This window comes from Callospermophilus lateralis, chromosome 6 (assembly GCF_048772815.1).
Source record: "Callospermophilus lateralis isolate mCalLat2 chromosome 6, mCalLat2.hap1, whole genome shotgun sequence".
Classification (NCBI taxonomy): domain Eukaryota; kingdom Metazoa; phylum Chordata; class Mammalia; order Rodentia; family Sciuridae; genus Callospermophilus; species Callospermophilus lateralis.
The window spans coordinates 146880227-146898560 of record NC_135310.1 but is presented as its reverse complement, the minus strand read 5'-3'; the positions used below and the strand labels follow the sequence as shown (position 1 = coordinate 146898560).

Below are 18334 nucleotides of genomic sequence, written 5' to 3'. Positions count from 1 at the left end.
GGCATTTTAAAAGTCTCTTCATTCAAGGCTTGAGAAATATGGAAGTAAAAATTAATAATAGTGTTAAAATAGGAACAATATAAAACTTAGATTTTAACCATGGTTTAGTGTATGTCCAGTGACGTTACATGTATTCACATCGCTATGCAACCATCCATCTCTGGAACTTTTCATCTTGCAAAATTGAAACACTACACACATAAGCAATAACTTCCCATTATCCTTTCTCCAGACCCTGGTAACTTTTGTGTGTGTGGTACTGGGGACTGAACCCAAGGCTTTAGGCATGCAAACAATTACTCTACCACTGAACTACATCCCCAGCCTGATACCCTCTATTATGCTCTCTGTCTCTGATTGGCTTACTGTAGGTACCTCATATAAGAATCATCAATAGTATTTGGCTTATTGACTTAGCATAATGTCTTCAATCAAGGAGATAAGAATTAAATTGAAAAAATTTTATTATTTGCCAAAGTGTTTTAAAACAATTTTGTGGATAAGAGTTTAGAATTAGTAGCTAATTTGAGACTGACAGCAATAAATTGTGGTAGGCAGTATGAATTCAGTGATGTTGGCTATTATTATTTTCTGAACAGTTATATTATTCATTATTTTTCTTTTCTGTAGCACAGAGAGCAAGATGTCTGGAGTTAGTTTGTTGAGTCACAGTTTGGGGTGCATTCTTTTTGTGTGTGAGTGAGTTTTACTTGAAGATCATCATCCTGTGGCACTAATTGCTGTCTTCCTGCTAGAAATGTGCAAAAAAGGATCAACAGAATTTAGAAAAGTGCAGAGGCAGTGGTGGAAAAGAATCTGGACGAAAGAAACAAAATGGCTTAAATTCAGATCTTGATTCTGTTATTTAATGTCCTTTGTGAAGTTCCTGAATGTCACTGTTTCTTCACCTGTGAATGGGAGATACAGGCCCCACCTGAGTGTTAGTAATACTTACACAAAGTGTCAAACATAGTAAGTGCTCATGAAATCATTCCTGTGTTATTGAGTTGATTCCCATAACATTAGAGACACACTTGATTATGTCTGCACCCTGCTTAATTGTGGCATTAGGGAAAGATTCCCTGTATTCTTCTCTGTAATTTTCTCTCAGCAAAAGGGACTCACTCACTAGTGGGTAAATTCATTTCTTATTCCAAATAGCTTTGGATGTTCTAAGTTCAGTGGAAGTGTTAATTGATGATAACTAGGGAAACTCATGAGCAGCATATTAAAATTTCTGGGTTCTTTCATTGTGCTTAAGATGAAGAGTTTAATATTTTTAAAAGTAAGGGGGAAAAGAAGCTGGTCTTCATAAAAGGATAGAATCTTATGTTTCGCAGAAATGGGCAATGTTTAAAGATTATTCTTGGGAAGAACCAAATATATTCCTGTTCTTACACTGTAATACTATTTTATTAGGCAAAGTATGCATTAATGAAATCTCTATATTTTTTATCTTATGAATGTAAACAGAGATTGCTACTGGATTAATATTGTGGCAGAAATGTTTGCAGTCTGTACTGGCCGTAATGTTAATCAGAATAACTTGAATTAAATAACTAACATAAGCAAATGTCTACATGAACTGAATAATATTGTATAATCATGATGTATTATTCTCTATCAATTAGCTGTTGATATTCACAAGGGGTAGGAAGGACCTTGGCCGTGGCTTGTGCCATGGCTTGAGGACCCATGTGAAAAGGTTGTAGCCTAATGATTTAAACAGATTGAATGTAGGGATGTCTTTGTGGCACTATGTTAACATATTCCTGAATATTAAATATTTAAGCTATTTAATGTTTCTAGGAAACCAGTTCATCAAATATTAGAAATATATTACCTTTTTACTAAACACTTTGGGCTTAAGCTCTCATTTTAGAATAATTTGGCAAAAATTATATTTTTGTATATTGATTTATATTTGCTTTTCCTACAAAAACAAAGTAAGAGAATTTCTTATTTCTTGATATTATATTAAATATTCATCTGTTCATATTTGCAGCATCCATGAAATCGCCATTCATTGGGTCAAATCATGCCACTAGCACAGAATGTTATTAACTTACTATTTGTATATGTGTAATTTTTAGCTTCTTCACTGTCAGTCTTTTCCATTAGATATTTGACCATACTTTTAAATGTGGTTAACCAGTTTTGGGTTTCTTAACCAGAAAAATGGATATAAAAAAGCAGATTTCAAAAATTTTGAGCAAGTAGTTCTGATGTAGATAAACATATTAATACTAAGATTTTGGTCTGTGGTGGCAGATATGGACACTGTCACATGTTATTGAGAATTTGTAGTTTGGTGCTTATTTTGGCCTTTAAACTGTTCATTTGTACTGTGAACTAGATTATGTGCTTCTAACTGTCAGTTAGCTGAATGCATTTCAAGTCAATTTACTAAAATAGTCACTGTTAAGCGGTATATTTGGACAGAGTTGACACTTTTGACATTTTCTAAAATGGCAAAAATAGCTGTACTTAAGGGTATGATTTATGAACGTTGTGTGCCTCCAGAACTTCCATTTGATTAGGGTTTTTCAGTTTAGCTGTGGAAACTCTTTCCACAAAACTGCTGAAAGGGCAGCTAATTAGTGTTGTGTGATCAGATATTTTACAGACAAACACCTAGGAACACACAAAAACATAACACCCATCCAAAAATGATGTCCTTCTTGGTGCTTCTTAGAATTGCCTTGCTCACAAGAGAACAGTGAGGACCACAGTGGAAGCAAGAGAATACAGAAGAAGAAATAAGATCGATAGGCCAAAACCGCTTTTGTGAAATCTACATTCTCCGGTATAAATAGGAGAAGCAACTTGCAATGATTAAAAAAGTATTTTTGAATCCTTAGTTGTCTTCTAGATTGCTGGCCTCTATTAAAAACTTCTTAAAATAACAGATAGGTTTAATTCCTCGAGCAAAAGAAAAATTATATCATCTTCAAGATTTTCTGTATTTATTATATAGATGTAACTTGATGACATTGGGGGGGAGGGGGAGGAGGAGCACAATCTCTTGTATTGCAAGTTTTAAATGTACCAGGCTAAGGTTTACTTAATTGGAACCTCCAGGCAATAAAGGAGCCCTTTTTAAAATTCTGTGATTCTTAATATGCTAAATAATGCAAAGCTTCGACTCTTCAAGCATGAGACACACATCTGGCAGCTTAACATTTAAATTACAGGGGGGAAAAAAAACTGCTTCACTTCAGTGGTAATTTTCTCAAAGAAAAGAATAGGAAATGTATTACAACTAAATTTAATTTCTTTTTAGATTTCCATCTTGTTTAATTGCAGACATTTTTTTCTAGGTTCTTTGTATTTATATTCTTTTACACACATTTTCTGTACATTTTATTAATCTTTAATTTGAGATGCCTCTCACCGTTAGGAGCACTTGAGAAAATGTGGTACGTCTTACTTAGCAAATTGTTTTGAAAAATATATCTGATCTCAAGTAATAAAAACAAAAAAAAAATATTACTGACAAAAAAGGCAGCATTTTCTCAGTTAGCTTCATTTTCCAGCTTTAATTTTTCTTTCAGTGTTAATGTTTTCTCTGTTTTGTCATTTTCCGGCTGTTTTCCATGCAAAGTTATTATAAGCAGCATTCTTTCTTTGTATTTCTCCAAAGGACAGTGTCAGATTCTTGATTAATTTTGCAAAGGTCATTTGGAAAAACCATTAAAAATATGCCAAGTAAAGAAGATTAGCACAACACAGGGAAAATACACTTTTATAAACATATGCATTTATATAGAGATAGGGTACTGTAACATTATACAATTTTGACAAGTGTTTTCTTTGTGTACCTCATGTATTATTAAAAATAGGATTATTTAATCTAGTTTTTCTGGTTACACCAGGTGACATACTCAAAAACCATTAACAGGTTAATATTATTTGTAAATATTTTATCTTTTTCTCATTATAAAGGGATCTGATAGTTAAATAACTACCTGCAGTTCCATAAAGTAATGAGCTTTCAAAATAACTAACCTACATCTGTATTACTAGCATATACCTAGGATGGTAGTTAGCCCATGAAAGATTCATGTATTAATTTCAATGTATTAATTAAAGCATCGAACACTATTGCCACTTCTGGTTTTGACTATGGCAGAATAACCGGTACTGTACTAGCTTTTTTGCTATCATCAACCTTTAAACTGGAAAGAATGAATGGAGTCACCGTGGGGGGCACTAGTATCAGGAAATGTAAGGCTATGATCCTTGAGAGAAGAAAAACTTAGGAGAAAGTCCTCTAAGGTGAACAGCGGCCTTCCACCTGGACACCTATTCCAACCGTGAGGCAGGGAAGTGGGGTCCAAGCAGAGAGATCCCCACAGAGTTGGGAACGCAGTTCAGTGCCCAGGGCAGCTGCAGCAGCTGGTGTCTGCAGAGTAGAACCGAGTGCAGGGAGATGTCCACAGAGAGATGGCCCTAGAATCCTCAACTGGGAGTTCTTCTGTCCATAGGAATGGTGGAATCATTGAAGCTTTGCTAAGTGGCTACCCTGAGTGGCTGAAATACTAGGGATTGAACTGCAGTGGAGTTCAACTCCAGCCAGGAGACATTGGCTGACACCTCATTACTGATTTACACCGAAAACTGAGGCACCAAATGTCTTCATGTTAGGAATACCCACCATACTCTGGAGTGTCTTATTCCGAATCTAAAGAAAGCCTAAAATAAGCCTCTATGAGATAAGCAGAAGGAGTTGAGTTCTATGAGTTGTAACAAGTGTAAACACTTTGGAAACTTCAGATTTTCCCCCTTCATAGATCTACTGTAATAAAATATAAATGCAAGCCCACACAAGTTTAAAGAGACAAGCCAATAAGTGAACTGCTATATGTTTTTATTAATTCATCAAAAATATTTCTGGACATTTGTTTGAATAAAAAAACATAATTTTAAACAACTGCTTGATGATTCATTATGCGTGGGTAGTGAATTGGCTATTAGAAAACTCATCAGATCATCAACACCTTTCAGAGGAAAATAACAGAATCCAGAGTCTTCTACAATGTCTGTTATATAATTTACAATTAATACACACATATGCAAACCATAAAATATAAAATATATTTTTTAAAAAATGGGAAAGTGGATTAAAATAATCCCTAAATAATTCAGTTATTAAATTTATCAGGTAAAGTTATTAAAATATTCAATCTAAATGTATTAAAATTTTAAAGAAAATGCTTTCAAACAATCAAAAGGGAATGTGCTCTACACGAAATGAATTACTGGGACATTTCAGAGACAAAATTGAAAATCCAAAGATTAAATGAGAAAGTCATTGGACAGACTTAATAATAAAACAAATGCAGAGGAAATAAGACAGGTACAATAGAAATTAGCCAATATAAAGCAAAGCAAAGATAAGGATGACAAAAATGAACAGGGATATAGAGATCTGTGAGGTAGTATCACATGGTTTGATATCCCTGCAATGAGAGACTTAGAATGATAAGAGTAAGAAGATGGAAGAAATATATATTTAAAAATAATGACTGAAAGATTCCCAAGTTCAATAAAATACATTGACTTGTAGGTTGAAAGCTCTCAGTAAACCTGAAAAGAACAAATACAAGGAAAACCACATGTAGGGATACCTTAGTCAAACCAGAACACCCAAGGTAAAGTGAAAATCATGAAAGTAGGAAGAAGGAAAAAATATTCTATAGTTAAGGAAGCAAGCTATAAAAAACAACTGATACTATTTTTTTTTAAAATGAGGGACCAGAAACCAGCAAAATGATTAAAAAAATGTGCCAATACAGAATTTTGAATCTAGCCAAAATAGTCTATGAAATTGAGGATGAAATAAAGACATTTTCAGATGAAAGAAACCTGAAAGAATTTTTCTCCAGCAGACTGGCACTATTAGAAAAAGGCTAAAGAATGTTCTTTAAGTTGAAGGAAAATGATACAAGATGGTCTATAGAGGGGAATGGAGGAAGGCCAAGATTGGCCAATACATTTATAAATCTGAAAGACCAATATTTCTAATACTTTTGTTGATATAAATTATTTTTAAAGCATTAATTTTAAAATTTAAAAAATGATATTTTAAAGTGGGGTTAGAAAACACATACAGATAACAGACAAAACAATAGCAGCTCAAAAGACGGGGTGTGGGAACTGGGAGGACATGTCATATTTTGCTGAGAATGTTTTGTAATACAGGCTTTCTAGTTGTGAATTCTTTTAACTTTTGTTTACCATGGAAGGTTTTTATTTCATTTTCAAATCTGAAGTTTAATTTTTCTGGGTATAAAAGTCTTGGTTAGCATTAATTTTCTTTCAGAGCTTGCTATATGTTGTTCCAGGACTTTCTAGCTTTGAGAGTCTAGGATTGAGAAATCTGCTGCGATCCAAAGGGGATTCCCCCATATGTAATCTCCTATTTTTCTCTTGCAGTCTTTAAAATTCTATCCTTATTCTGAATATTAGTTATTTTAATTATAATGTAATTCGGTGTTAGTCTGTTGTAATTTTGTACATTTGGGGTCCTGTAAGCCTCTTGTATTTGATTTTCCATTTCATTCTTCAGGTGTGGGAAATTTTCTGATTTTATTTTATTGGAAAGATTGTGCATTCCTTTGGTTTGTATCTCTGCACCTTCCTCTATCCTGATAAATCTTAAAGTTGGTCATTTCCTTTTATACCATAATTCTTGTAAGTTCTGTTCATGGTTTCTTTCTGTCTTCTGTGTGTTTTCAAGATTATATATGTTGTCTTCATTGCCTGAGGTTCTTTCTTCCATGTGGTCTAGTTTGTTGATGATACTTCCATTGAATTTTTAATTTGTTTTATGATTTCTTCATTTTGAGGATTTCTGCTTGATTTCTTTTCATAATTTCTATCTCTTTATTGAAGTGATATTTCACCTCCTGAAATTTATCTCTGTTTTCACTCCTTTATGTCATCCTTTATGTCAAGGATCAATTTAATTATGTATATTCTGAATTCTTTCTCTAACATTTCTTCTACTGTGTTGTCAATGGATTCTATTATTGGAACATCTTGGTTTGTTTGGGGCACTTTGTTCTTTTGTTTTTTCATGTTGTTCATGTCTCTTCCCATCTAGCAATGTGGTTCTGAGGCAGTACAGTTTTTTCTCTGTAGACTTGTAATGTCCCTGAAGGTTTCCAGTATCTCTCCTTTAATGGGGAGATCAATATTAACAGCACCCAATGCAAACAATGTACAGTTTTAAACCAAATAGCTCTGATTATGATATCAGGTACTTCTCTCCCAGGAGGTTCTGAGGGCCAAGTGCCAGGACCTATGTGCTTGTTACGAAGAGCTATTCTGCATTGGGCAGATCAAGTCTAGGTGCTGAGAGCTGTGGGTTGGCCATGTAGCTGTGAGTATTGGGCTGGGTTGGTGGTCAAGGATGGATTGAGAGACTGGGGATTGGGGAGCCAGAGGGCCCTGTTGGATGTCAGACTGATGCTGGACTTGGTGGGACTAGGGGATTGGTGAATGCTGGACTGGGGAGGCAGTTAGGGACCAGCTGATGCCAGAGACCAGGTTGGTGCCAGGGCCCAGCAAGTGTGGCTCAAGTGGGTCCTGGGAACCTAGTTGGTGCCGGACTGCTGCCTGGGTGAACCAAGAGCAAGATGCCCTCATACCTCCTTCCTATCTCTGACCCTGCTGTAGCTAGCCCTGTCGGTCCCTGTGCACTTGAGGACTCATGGAGCTGGGGAGAGCCTGGCTCTCTCCTGCCTCTACAGCAAGGTGGTGGCTGCTAGCACACCCAAGTGCAACCAAATCCATAGGAATCCTGATGATGTGTCTACAATTCCTGGTTGGTGTCTCAAGGTGAAGTCTGCTACATCCTGAGGTGGCAATGAAGGTGGTGGTGGAGCCCCAAGATGGAGGTGGCTGTGTTTGAAAATGGGACAGTGGAATGTGGCACTGTGCCTGACAAATTATTTTTTAATAAACTTATCAAATGACAAACACTTATCAAATGAATCAGTGATTCTACTCTTCTATGTTTATCCTAGAGATGTGAAAATGTATGTCCATAAGAAGGCATGGACATACCTCATCGTAGCCTTCATACTCACAACAGTAAAACTTTGGCAGACTAATGCATGATGGAAATTAATAAATTGACTTTCATTCCATAAAGGGGAATATCCACTCAGTAAAAAATAACAAATTTCTCAGGCAATCAATAACACAGATGAATCTCAACACAGTGTTCTGAGTGGAAGAAGCCAGAACATGACAGCAAATCCTACATCGTTCCACACATGTGAAATACTGTAACAGAATTCTAATCCATACTGATAGAAATTATACCAGTGTTTACTCAGAGAGTGTGTGTGTTCATGTGTGGGCATGCATGTGTGTGTAGGGGGTAGGGTATGAACAGGGAGATTGACTGCAAAGAGAATGCAGGAAATTTTTTCACATGACAGAAAAATGTTTTGTTTTTTTTGTTTTACTTGTGAGGGAAGTTACGCATGTGCATGTAATTGTTAAAACTCATTGAACTACACATAGGAAAGGTGCATATTTTAATTTATGTAAAATTTAGCTCAATAATTTGCATAAAGAATACTGATTGGATTCAAGTGGTCTGGATTTAGCCAGGGGTAATTCATGGGGTGCAATAGTAATGTTGCTAGTGACATTGTCATCTGATCCAGAAGGTTCCAGATAGCCCTTGCCCATGCCTGTGCCCTTTACCAAAGCACATGGTGCAGTTGAAGTGGAGAGGTGGTGTCAGGATGGAGGGAGTTTGTTGGGAACCAACAGTCCGTCAGCATTTTCAGACCTCACCTCCAGTCTTAATTATTGATTCACCTGTCTAGACTGAGATAATAATAATAATAGAGATAATAATACATCTTTAGGCTCTTTTCCGTGTCCACGGTTTCCCCAGCCCTAAACATTGAGAATGGAGGGCAGAAGTTGGCTGCATTCTTTATTTCTGCGTGTAGTGCTTCCATCTCTTGTCTGTCTTGCAAATTGTCACTGCAGGTCTTTTTAGGACCTGGCTGGGGCAGGGAGGAGAGGCAGGAAGTTCTCACTTGTTTGGTGGTGTGGTGATTCCAGGAATTGTCAGGTTTCCTAAAGCTGAGCCCTTCTTCCGCGGGGCACCTACGTTCCTTCCTTGGACAGATGTTTTCTTATCTTGTTCTCTGACAAGTCCTCTCATTTGGGACTTTTCTCACTGCTTTGTCAAAACCTGGCATTTGGCCTTATGTGTCTGAATTTATCCCTTTTATATATGAAACTGGGTTCTGGAAAAACAGTAATCAGAACTGGATGGAGAAGCCCAACAGAACACACACATTAAAAAGGAGAATGAAAAAAAGAAATGAGTATCAATTCCAGCTGACCAGGAACATGAAGAAAAGGAAAGGAGGAAGTAGAAAATAAACACAAAAGAAAACGAAAATAAATTATCTGTATAATATGGCAATTCCTCTAGTTAAACACACTGTCAAGCTGTCTGGTTACACAGGACCTACAGCACACACATGGAAGAAAGTGGTAAAGAGAAGGAGAACACCTGTGGATGATCCAGGGGAAACCAGAAAATTAAAAGTAAAGTTGGAGAGGCAGTGTCAACATCAGGCAAGCTGGTCTTTGAGTCTTTAAAGGTCTAACTAGTAAAAGAGAAGCATGGTATAATGATAAATGGCATAATTTAGGGCAGAGAAGTATTAGTGATGCAACCTGTATGTGCCAAATAACAGCTGTTCAATATAAAACCTACCAAAGGTTTCATGTTTAATAGAAAAAAATATAATAATAAATATAATAAATAATAAAAAATATAATAAAAATATAATAATGTAAAAATAATCAATAACAGAGGTCACTGTTTCAGTCGGCTTTCTCATCACTGTGACCAAAACAGACCTGACAAAGACAATCAGAGTATTTTGGGGCTCAGGGGCCTGGGCCTGAGATAAGGTAGAAAGTCATGGCAGAAGTGTGAAGTGGAGAAAAACAGATGAGAAGATGGCACCAGCAAGGAGAGAGAGAGAGAGAGAGAGAGAGAGAGAGAATCCCACTCAACAAGGATGAAATACATAGCCCAAAGGCATGCCCCCAGAGAGCCACCTCCTCCTGCCACACCCTACCTGCCTGCAGTCACCACACAGCTGATTCTATTGGAGGATTAATGCATGATTAGATTAAAACTCTTGTAACCCAGTCGTTTCACCTCTGAACTTTCCTGTGTTGACTCACACAAGAGTTTTAGGGGGACATCTCACATCCAGACCATAACTGTCACCATCTCTGATCATGATCTAATAATATGATAAATGAATAATTCAAAGCGGCAACGAGTAATTCAAAATTTATTTGTGGCAAGCATTTAGGGAAATAGATTTTCTTATATGTTACTTGTCCAAAATGTACTTTTAAAAAAAGTACTCTGGCAATCTCTTACTAGATTAAAAATAGGCAAACTCTTTGGCCCAACCATTCCACCCTGAAAATCTTTCCATTTGAATAAAATCAGTAAGGATGGACACAGGTATTAGGATTTTATTGTGACATTTTTTTTTGATGGAAAAAATTAAAAGGAAGAAAAAAGTGAATACTGACTAGGAGGGAATGATGACCTAAATTATGCTGCAACTGTAACACAATTATGTTATATTCTGTGGCCATTGCAAAAAAATAAATTAGAGCTGTAATTATTCACTGAAAGGGAATTTCATCAGATACCGAGGAAGGATGTAGGAAGGCATATACAACATATTATCTCTTTTTTTTGTCCAATGAAGAAAAGTACATCTACAAATGATCATGTTCGTGTGTTCATACATACGTGTACATGTGTGTGAGAAAAATCAAATGGTTTATATGGACCAGGATGAATGAAGAGGAGCTGAGCTGATTGACAGAAGAAACAAAGGGAAATCAAGGCAAATGAAAATGTCATTTTAAAGAAGAAAGATAGATATATATTTAATGTCTAATAGAGACAATGATTCCTTATTGAATGAAAATACAAGTTGGCAGAAAAGCATGTGGCATGATTCTATTATAATTAAATGCCTCTATCCATCTACAAAAAAAACGTTGGATTTTGAGCAGAGAATATTTTACATGAGAACAAAGAAAAAACAAAGAATTGTAGGAGTCTACCTCTTTGATAAAGGGACTTTATTACATTATCATGGACAGTGTTATTACATTTTAACACACGAGGATCAAATCTCATTAAGTCAAAGACTGCAATGGGTAGGCAGAATTTCTAAGATGGTTTCCAAAAGATGTCTAAGCTCTGCTATTCACAGTCCACCTGGGGTTGGAGGGAGACGACCTGGGTGAACAGAATCTCATCCTTTAAAAGCAGGAGCTTTTTTGGTCTGGTGGCAGAAGAGAAATTGGAGAGATTCAGAGCAGGAAAAGAATGAGACCTGCTGCTATTGACCTGAATGCCGGGATGAGAGAGCCACATGGAAATATTGAGAAAATGCATTTATAAAGGTTTTCTCTTCATTGAACAAAAAGTGATCATGTATCAGGTCTGCCTTTCTAAATCCTTTTCCCACTCCACAGTATTTGAAGAAATTGGAGCTACAACTTATTCATTTTAGTGGTTATATAACATTATGCTACAGCAAGATTGGGCTGCTAATACCCAGGACCCTGGAGAAGACCCCAAGGCTCAGATGAGAACTGAAGCCCTGACTGAAATATTGATTTTCGCCTTGTGAGACTTTTAAGTAGAGAAAACAACTGGGCAGATTCTGAGATAGCACAAATTTTCGAGATAATACAGGGATGTTGCTCTAATCTAGAAATTTATGGTACTTTGTTCCAGCAGCAATAGAAAATGAATACCTTGCCCAATGTTTAAAAATGTATATTGTAGAAAACGGGGTGTGGCTTCTGTAACAGGAATCAACAGACAGATCAAAGGCATGGGCTTTGAGGTCATATAAAACTGGGACTATATTTCAGAGTTTTCACTAATAAGATGTCTGATTTGAGGGAAGTTCTTTGATGTATCTGAGTCTCAACTTCCAAATCTGTAAAATGGTGTAATTATAACTATTTTAACTGGGGTGGGGTGTGTGTGTGTGTGTGTGTGTGTGTGTGTGAAATAGACAACAATATATGTGTGGTTCTTAGGAAATACTAAAAAGTGAATTATCCTATTATTATTTCATATGTGTTATCTCAACTTGCAATTATACAAGGAGAAAGCAAATTATAAAAATTCAGAAAGAATGATATTTTTGAGATCCAAATAAACATATTTTTCTACTCCCTCCCCCATTTTATCTTCCTTATCTTATTTTTTTAATTCTCATCTTGATATTTACTATAACAATTTCACTACCAATAAAATATCTTTTAGATTGAAGGGAAAGATGGTCCTCCAAGGGGTTTACCTGGTCTTGCCTCAAAGAGTCAGGTTTCCAAGAAGCAGTGCCTGGCCTATGTGACTTTCCCTTAAGGATGTTTCTTGGTGTCTGCCTTTAGTTTTTCACAGTCCACGGGGGCAGGCTCAAGATGCCCCTGTGAATGGGCCACAAGGACCAAGACTGGGAAATTAGGTTGCGGGTGCCTGTCTGTGATGACAGATGCTTGGCAGGCTGAGTCAGGAGGATCACACAGTTGAGGCCAGCCTAGACAAGTTAGTGAGACCCCTTCTCAAAGTAAAATAAAATAAGATGAAAATAGAATTTAAAAAATAGGGCTGGGGGTATAGTATAGCTCAGTGGTAAAATGCTACCAGTACTGAAATAAAGTAATAAAATAAAATACCAAGGCTGGTGAGAAAGAGGCTGGTGGAATCCTCTATGGCGACAAAAAGGTTTCTGAAACTTGTTGACATGGAGCCATAGCCTCGGAATTTTACATCGTTGAAAATTTCATTTTAAAATGTTCACTGGCGTCATTCCAAGTGGCATGAAATGGCAACGTTTGATTCTTGGGAGGGAAAAAAGAAGATAACAAATAAGGCTCTGACTGCTTACAATACATGTCTCCTTTTGGGGAAAAAAAATAAAATAAAAAGAAAACGGTCAGGTCAATCCTCTCATCAAATCCGTGGCATCCTGAGGTTCTCCAAGCTCTAGCAGCCTCTAGACCAAGATGTCTGTCCCAAGATCCGGGAAGTAGGTCTTGGCATATGGAGTCACTGAGGGAGAGGTGCAGCCCATGACTGAGGAGACACATCTATAGTAACATTCCTGCTTCAGTGATGGCTGCATTTATTTACTTATTTTTCACTTAAGAAACATTTATTGAGGAAGCCCGGTGAGTCCGCCAAAGATGAACAAGACACGTTGTCTTGCAAAGAATTTACCAAGGAGATGGGTGATCTTGACTGAGGATATTTTGTCTCTCGGGGGACATTTGGCAGTGTCTGGGGTCTTTTGGTTGCCATGACTGGAGGGAAAGGGCAAAAAGAGAGAGGCTAAGATTGACATTCGGTGGGTGGAGGCCAGGGATAATATCAAGCAAAGCACAGGTCAGTCCCTACAGCAGAGAATTGTCTAGTCCGAAATGCCAATAGTGCCAAGACTGAGGACCCCTGATGGTGGACAGGTCATGCAAGATGTGACTAAAGTTGCTCTGGGTGCAGGCCGAGGACAAAGCATTATCATGGCAAGGTTTCACACTGGACCACCAATAGGCAGTTCAGGGAAGTGCCTTTGAAAGCAGGATCCCAGAAACAGCTGAGGATGAAGGATGCTACCGGGATGAAGTAGAAAAGCAGATCAGAAACAGCAGCAAGTGAAAATTAGCTGACATGAAAATCTGCAATATATTTATATATTTTTCACCTATTCTGTCTTTAACCCTAGGGAGCTTTACTAATAAAATGGGTCCCTGCCCAACGGACGGTGACCTCAGTCTCTTAAAAGAAGACCGTGAATTACGCTCTCAGGTAAGACGAAGGCTGTACAAGTTGGCCTCAGAAGGTTCACGAAAACAGCGGCCTCTGATTATTAACTATGATTTCTTAAAACATATTTCTAGGTAGAAAGTAATTTGGTCTTCAAAGCAGGTTTTTGAAGTGCAGGCCATGCTCAAGTGGCGGACGTCTGAGAAATCAGCCATGCCAGCAAATTTTTATTACATCCAAATCAGACTGTTTTAAGCCATTGAAGACTTTAGTTAAGTGAATCAGTCTACAAGACTCTTTCTAGCTTGGACAGAGGGATTAGACAATGTGCTGGATGAGCACATTTCTGTGATTTGTTTGCCATAATCATGATGGTCACAAAGTCTGTGTAGAAGCTATCTCGATAAACTTTGATCAGTTAAGTTGCCTAGGGGTGCAGATCATTGGTTAAATTAATTTTTTCTGGTATTACCGAATCCAGTTTTCAGATACTTAACTGTTTCCAAATCTCTTTCTACCTAGATTGACTGGCTGAATTTTAAGTATCCAGCAAATTTAGCCTCATTAGAGATTTGAGTTAAAAGGGTTGCCTACTCTACCTGATCCCTTCCTTTATAAGTTACATGAATGATTATCTTAATTCTCCACTTTCCTGACTAAATAGAGTCAGAGATTGCTTAAAGACGTTTTGGTCAGTGTTGGACCACATATATGGAGGTGGTTCTTTTAGACTTTGTTATCAACTAGTACATAGCTGTCATTGCCTAAGTTTTCTCTCTGATGTTTAAACAATGATGAAATTATCTAGTGACGTATTTCTTGGAACATACCCCTATCATTAAGAAATGCATGACTGGATGGGTCTATGGAGACCACTTTCATGGTCTCAAGACTGACTTTTAAGTCAGTCAGTCTCTCTCTCTCTCTCTCTCTCTCTTTTAAATTTCATCTCTAAATAATGGGCCATGCTCTAATCATACAGATGACAGAGTTTTTAATGTCCAGGTGGCTACTTGGAGTATTGACACTTGGCCGTTGGTTCTGGAGCCCAGTGTGTATGCTAATGAGGAAAGCTTAAGAGTCAGAAGTTTACAGAGATTTGTAACATTGAGAGACAACATTTCCTGAGTGTTAGGGGATTACAAAGTGCTGGCAAATGTTCTTGGCCTGCATCAAGTGACTCATCCTGTTCTCACAACAAAGAATGGGGTAGATGCTGCTATTATCATCATTATCTCCATTTTATAGGTGAGAAAAGTGAAACATAGAAGAGGAACTAAATTAGCCAAAATTACGTTGCTCATAAGAGTATCCCTGGGCTTTGAACCCAGACTGTCTGGCTCAAGAACCTGTGTTTGTATTGATCATTTAATAATCCTTTCCTCCCCTTTTAGCCAGGCCTTTGTTTTCTACCTCTTGGTTTTCTAAAATCTTAAGAGGCTATGATGTGAAAACCAAGAGACAATCTTCAAGAAGAAAAAGAAAAAAAAATTGAAACATAGCTCACCTCCTTTTAGTGCACAACATATAAAATACTTAATGAGAACTAAAGAAAGGACATTATGGATCTGATACTTGCCTTTTACATAGTTTGCAAAATTCTCATACTAATGATTGACCTTAAACTTTGGAACCAAAAGAAAGGCGAAAGTAGGTAAATTGGGAGTGAATATAATCTCTCCAAAAACCTAAAAATTCTTCCCTACATTTTCTGAGTTTGCATGTTCCAATTGAGATTCTTTTTTTCATTTTATTTTTAACATTGCATTCCACAAATGACAGGTGAGTTTTTCCAGAGAGTAAGTTCCTCTCTGGGGGCCAGGTGCATTGGGAAGAGGTCTTGAATCTGAACCACTTGCAGGAGAAACATGGGTATGTTGGGAATATTGTCAGTAATGTCAGTACAGGGGGAAGACAGACAGGACAGACAGACAGTGTTGTAGCTAAGGCCTGTGGTACCACTTTCCAAGACTGGACTCACCACCCTTCAAAATCAACACTACTTCAGTTGACGCATTTCAATTTTTTTTTCCTCTCCTCTTCTCATGGTGTCAGGAATTAGTTTGCATCTTCAGTTGACATTAAAGATTCTGGCCTAGGCAATTTGTTGAGTGACTGTGGGAAAATGAGGTTCCTGTGGGATTTTAATAGTAAAGCGTCAGTTTTTCGAGTATTAAGTGACCAGAGAACTAGGAATTTGCGGTTCCAAGTGGCCTGGGATGCTAATTGTCCTCTGGGACACAAACAGAAGACCAAAGAGGTTTCCAGGAGTCTCACATGGTGAGCCCTAAGCTTTGCAGCCGAGCACAGCTTGCTTTCTCCCAAGGGTGGTTAATGGAAAGCCTGTCCTGTAAAATTCTCCAGTGAACACATCAGATGTGAATTTAAAAGAGGGGGAACGCTTCCTGCGGGTGGTTCTCAGGATTTAGGCTGGATTTCTTTTATAATTTGGCTGGAAATAACTGCAGCAATGGAAAGAACATGATGTCATATTTATTTGCTTTGATACTTGAGAGGCACCTGGTGTTTGTTGCTGTTACCTGTGACTCGTAGGTTCTGTGATCTTGTTAACACAGCCTCTTAGCAGAGGGTCTCCACCCCAAACCTTCCTCCTTTGCCTTCTTAAAAGATGGTGAGCATCACCTGGGCTGGCATGAGAGCTGCCAGGCCTCCCTGCTGTTCTTCCCCGGGCAGCTCAAAAGCATTTGTAATCCCCAGGATTCAGCCCTTTCTTCACCATTTCCTTTTTTCTAAGGCTTTCTCTTTTGATGAAAACAATCCCCTTGGTCTTCAGTCAGGCCAGATGGGCAGGTGAACAGTTCTTCCCAGAGACCTGCAGAAAGACCCTGTAAGGGGGAGAGATGCTGTTGCTAAGTGGCCCTTAATTATGCCAACACTGAAGCCTCTCCACTAGACTGGTGTCACTGGCCCGTCTCTTTCTGCCACAAAGACCCACCTCTTCCATCATCCTAACCCTTCTCTAGGATTCCATAGCTCAGGCAAAATCCTCTGAACCACAATAGCGGGCTGAGTTTTCTTCTTCCCAGGTAACACAGTTAAATAGGTTTAAATGCCAGGAGCGTAGACAATTTTGAAACCTAGTTCCTGCAACATGTTCTAACTAGCAACTTCACAGAAGCCCTATAACATTGCACAAAAAGCAATGTTAAATGCTCAATCACTCATCTATGCTGAATAATGAACTGGGCCAGGATACTACTTATATCCTGAATATGCTAAAGCATTTTAAGTGCTATTTCCCCTTGCCCCTATGAAAAAAATTATATACAAACATAAGTTATATTAAATTATAATAGTAAAGATTTACATATACCTATTCGTGTATTACATATGGGATTAATATGATGTAGCACATAATACACATATAAATCCAAGTTTTCATAAAAGTCATATGATTTTGTCTAAGACAGTTATTATCCTTGTTTTTTAGATGAAAAAACTTCAACTTATGGACCATAACTATGTAATTTTCCTAAGTAGTAAAGAAGACTTGAATGTGTGTATCCTGACCATCACCTGACTACCTTTTTCAAAAACCAATATTTTAAGTTTTCAAAATTCCTTAAAATCCAATTTTCCCCCTCAGTTTGCATTGTGTTTGGAAGAGGGGCCCTTCCTTATTTCTCAACCAATGCTGTATTAGAACAGCAATCTTCACACACAAGGTATTTGGTCCATTAAATTGAAGATCAGATTTTTAATTTTAGCAATTTATCTTTAAATATTTATTCTTGATTTCTGTAGTAGGTCAGGATCTGCGCAGCCATAGACATGAAATATAAAATGTGATGTTCCAAAATAAATGGGCATATCAATTTCTCTTTTAAAGTATAGGTATTCCTCTTTCTAAAGACATTGCTATTGGAAGAATCTCTGTCTCTGTCTCTCTCTTTTCTAATGATAATGGTCTTTGACTTCAGTATAGGCCAGAGGGTCTATTTTCTATGTTTTAAATATTGGGTAATATTGTAGATAAAGCATTATTTATTTTTTTAAGTTGTAAATGGATATAATATCTTTATTTTATTTATTTATTTTTATGTGGTGATGAGGATCAAACCCAATGTCTCATGCATGCTAGGCAGGCACTCTACCACTGAGCTGCAATCCCAGGCTGATAAAGCATTATTTATGACTATTTAGATTGGTACAATGCCCAGTGACCAGGCTCACACACCCTGCTACTTATCTGGGAATTTCTCTGTGCATATTTACCTCCTTCTTGGAATCAAAACTCTGATTCATATTTTTGTTTATTTTAAGGTCCATTTCTTGAACTAATTTACAAAATACCCATTTGAAGAAATGTTTAGTGCATTCATTCAGACATTCCTTAAAGAAAGTACAGAGGTTCACAACATCTTGGTGCGCTTTAGAATTCATAGGCACTTTTTGTCATGACTTAGCAACAGGAGGTGAAGTTCATTGTAAGTTGTACTGTAAGTA

General features: G+C 37.3%; 1 protein-coding gene across 1 annotated transcript in view; it reads left to right on the top strand.

Moving 5' to 3' along the window:
• LOC143402207 (uncharacterized) overlaps window positions 1-18334 on the top strand; it is a 290523-nt gene that overhangs the window by 124013 nt on the left and 148176 nt on the right. Inside the window, exon 13 of the mRNA XM_076859608.1 lies at window positions 13827-13909. Coding sequence (XP_076715723.1) covers window positions 13827-13909 — 83 coding nt within the window. The remainder of the gene's footprint in view (window positions 1-13826; window positions 13910-18334) is intronic.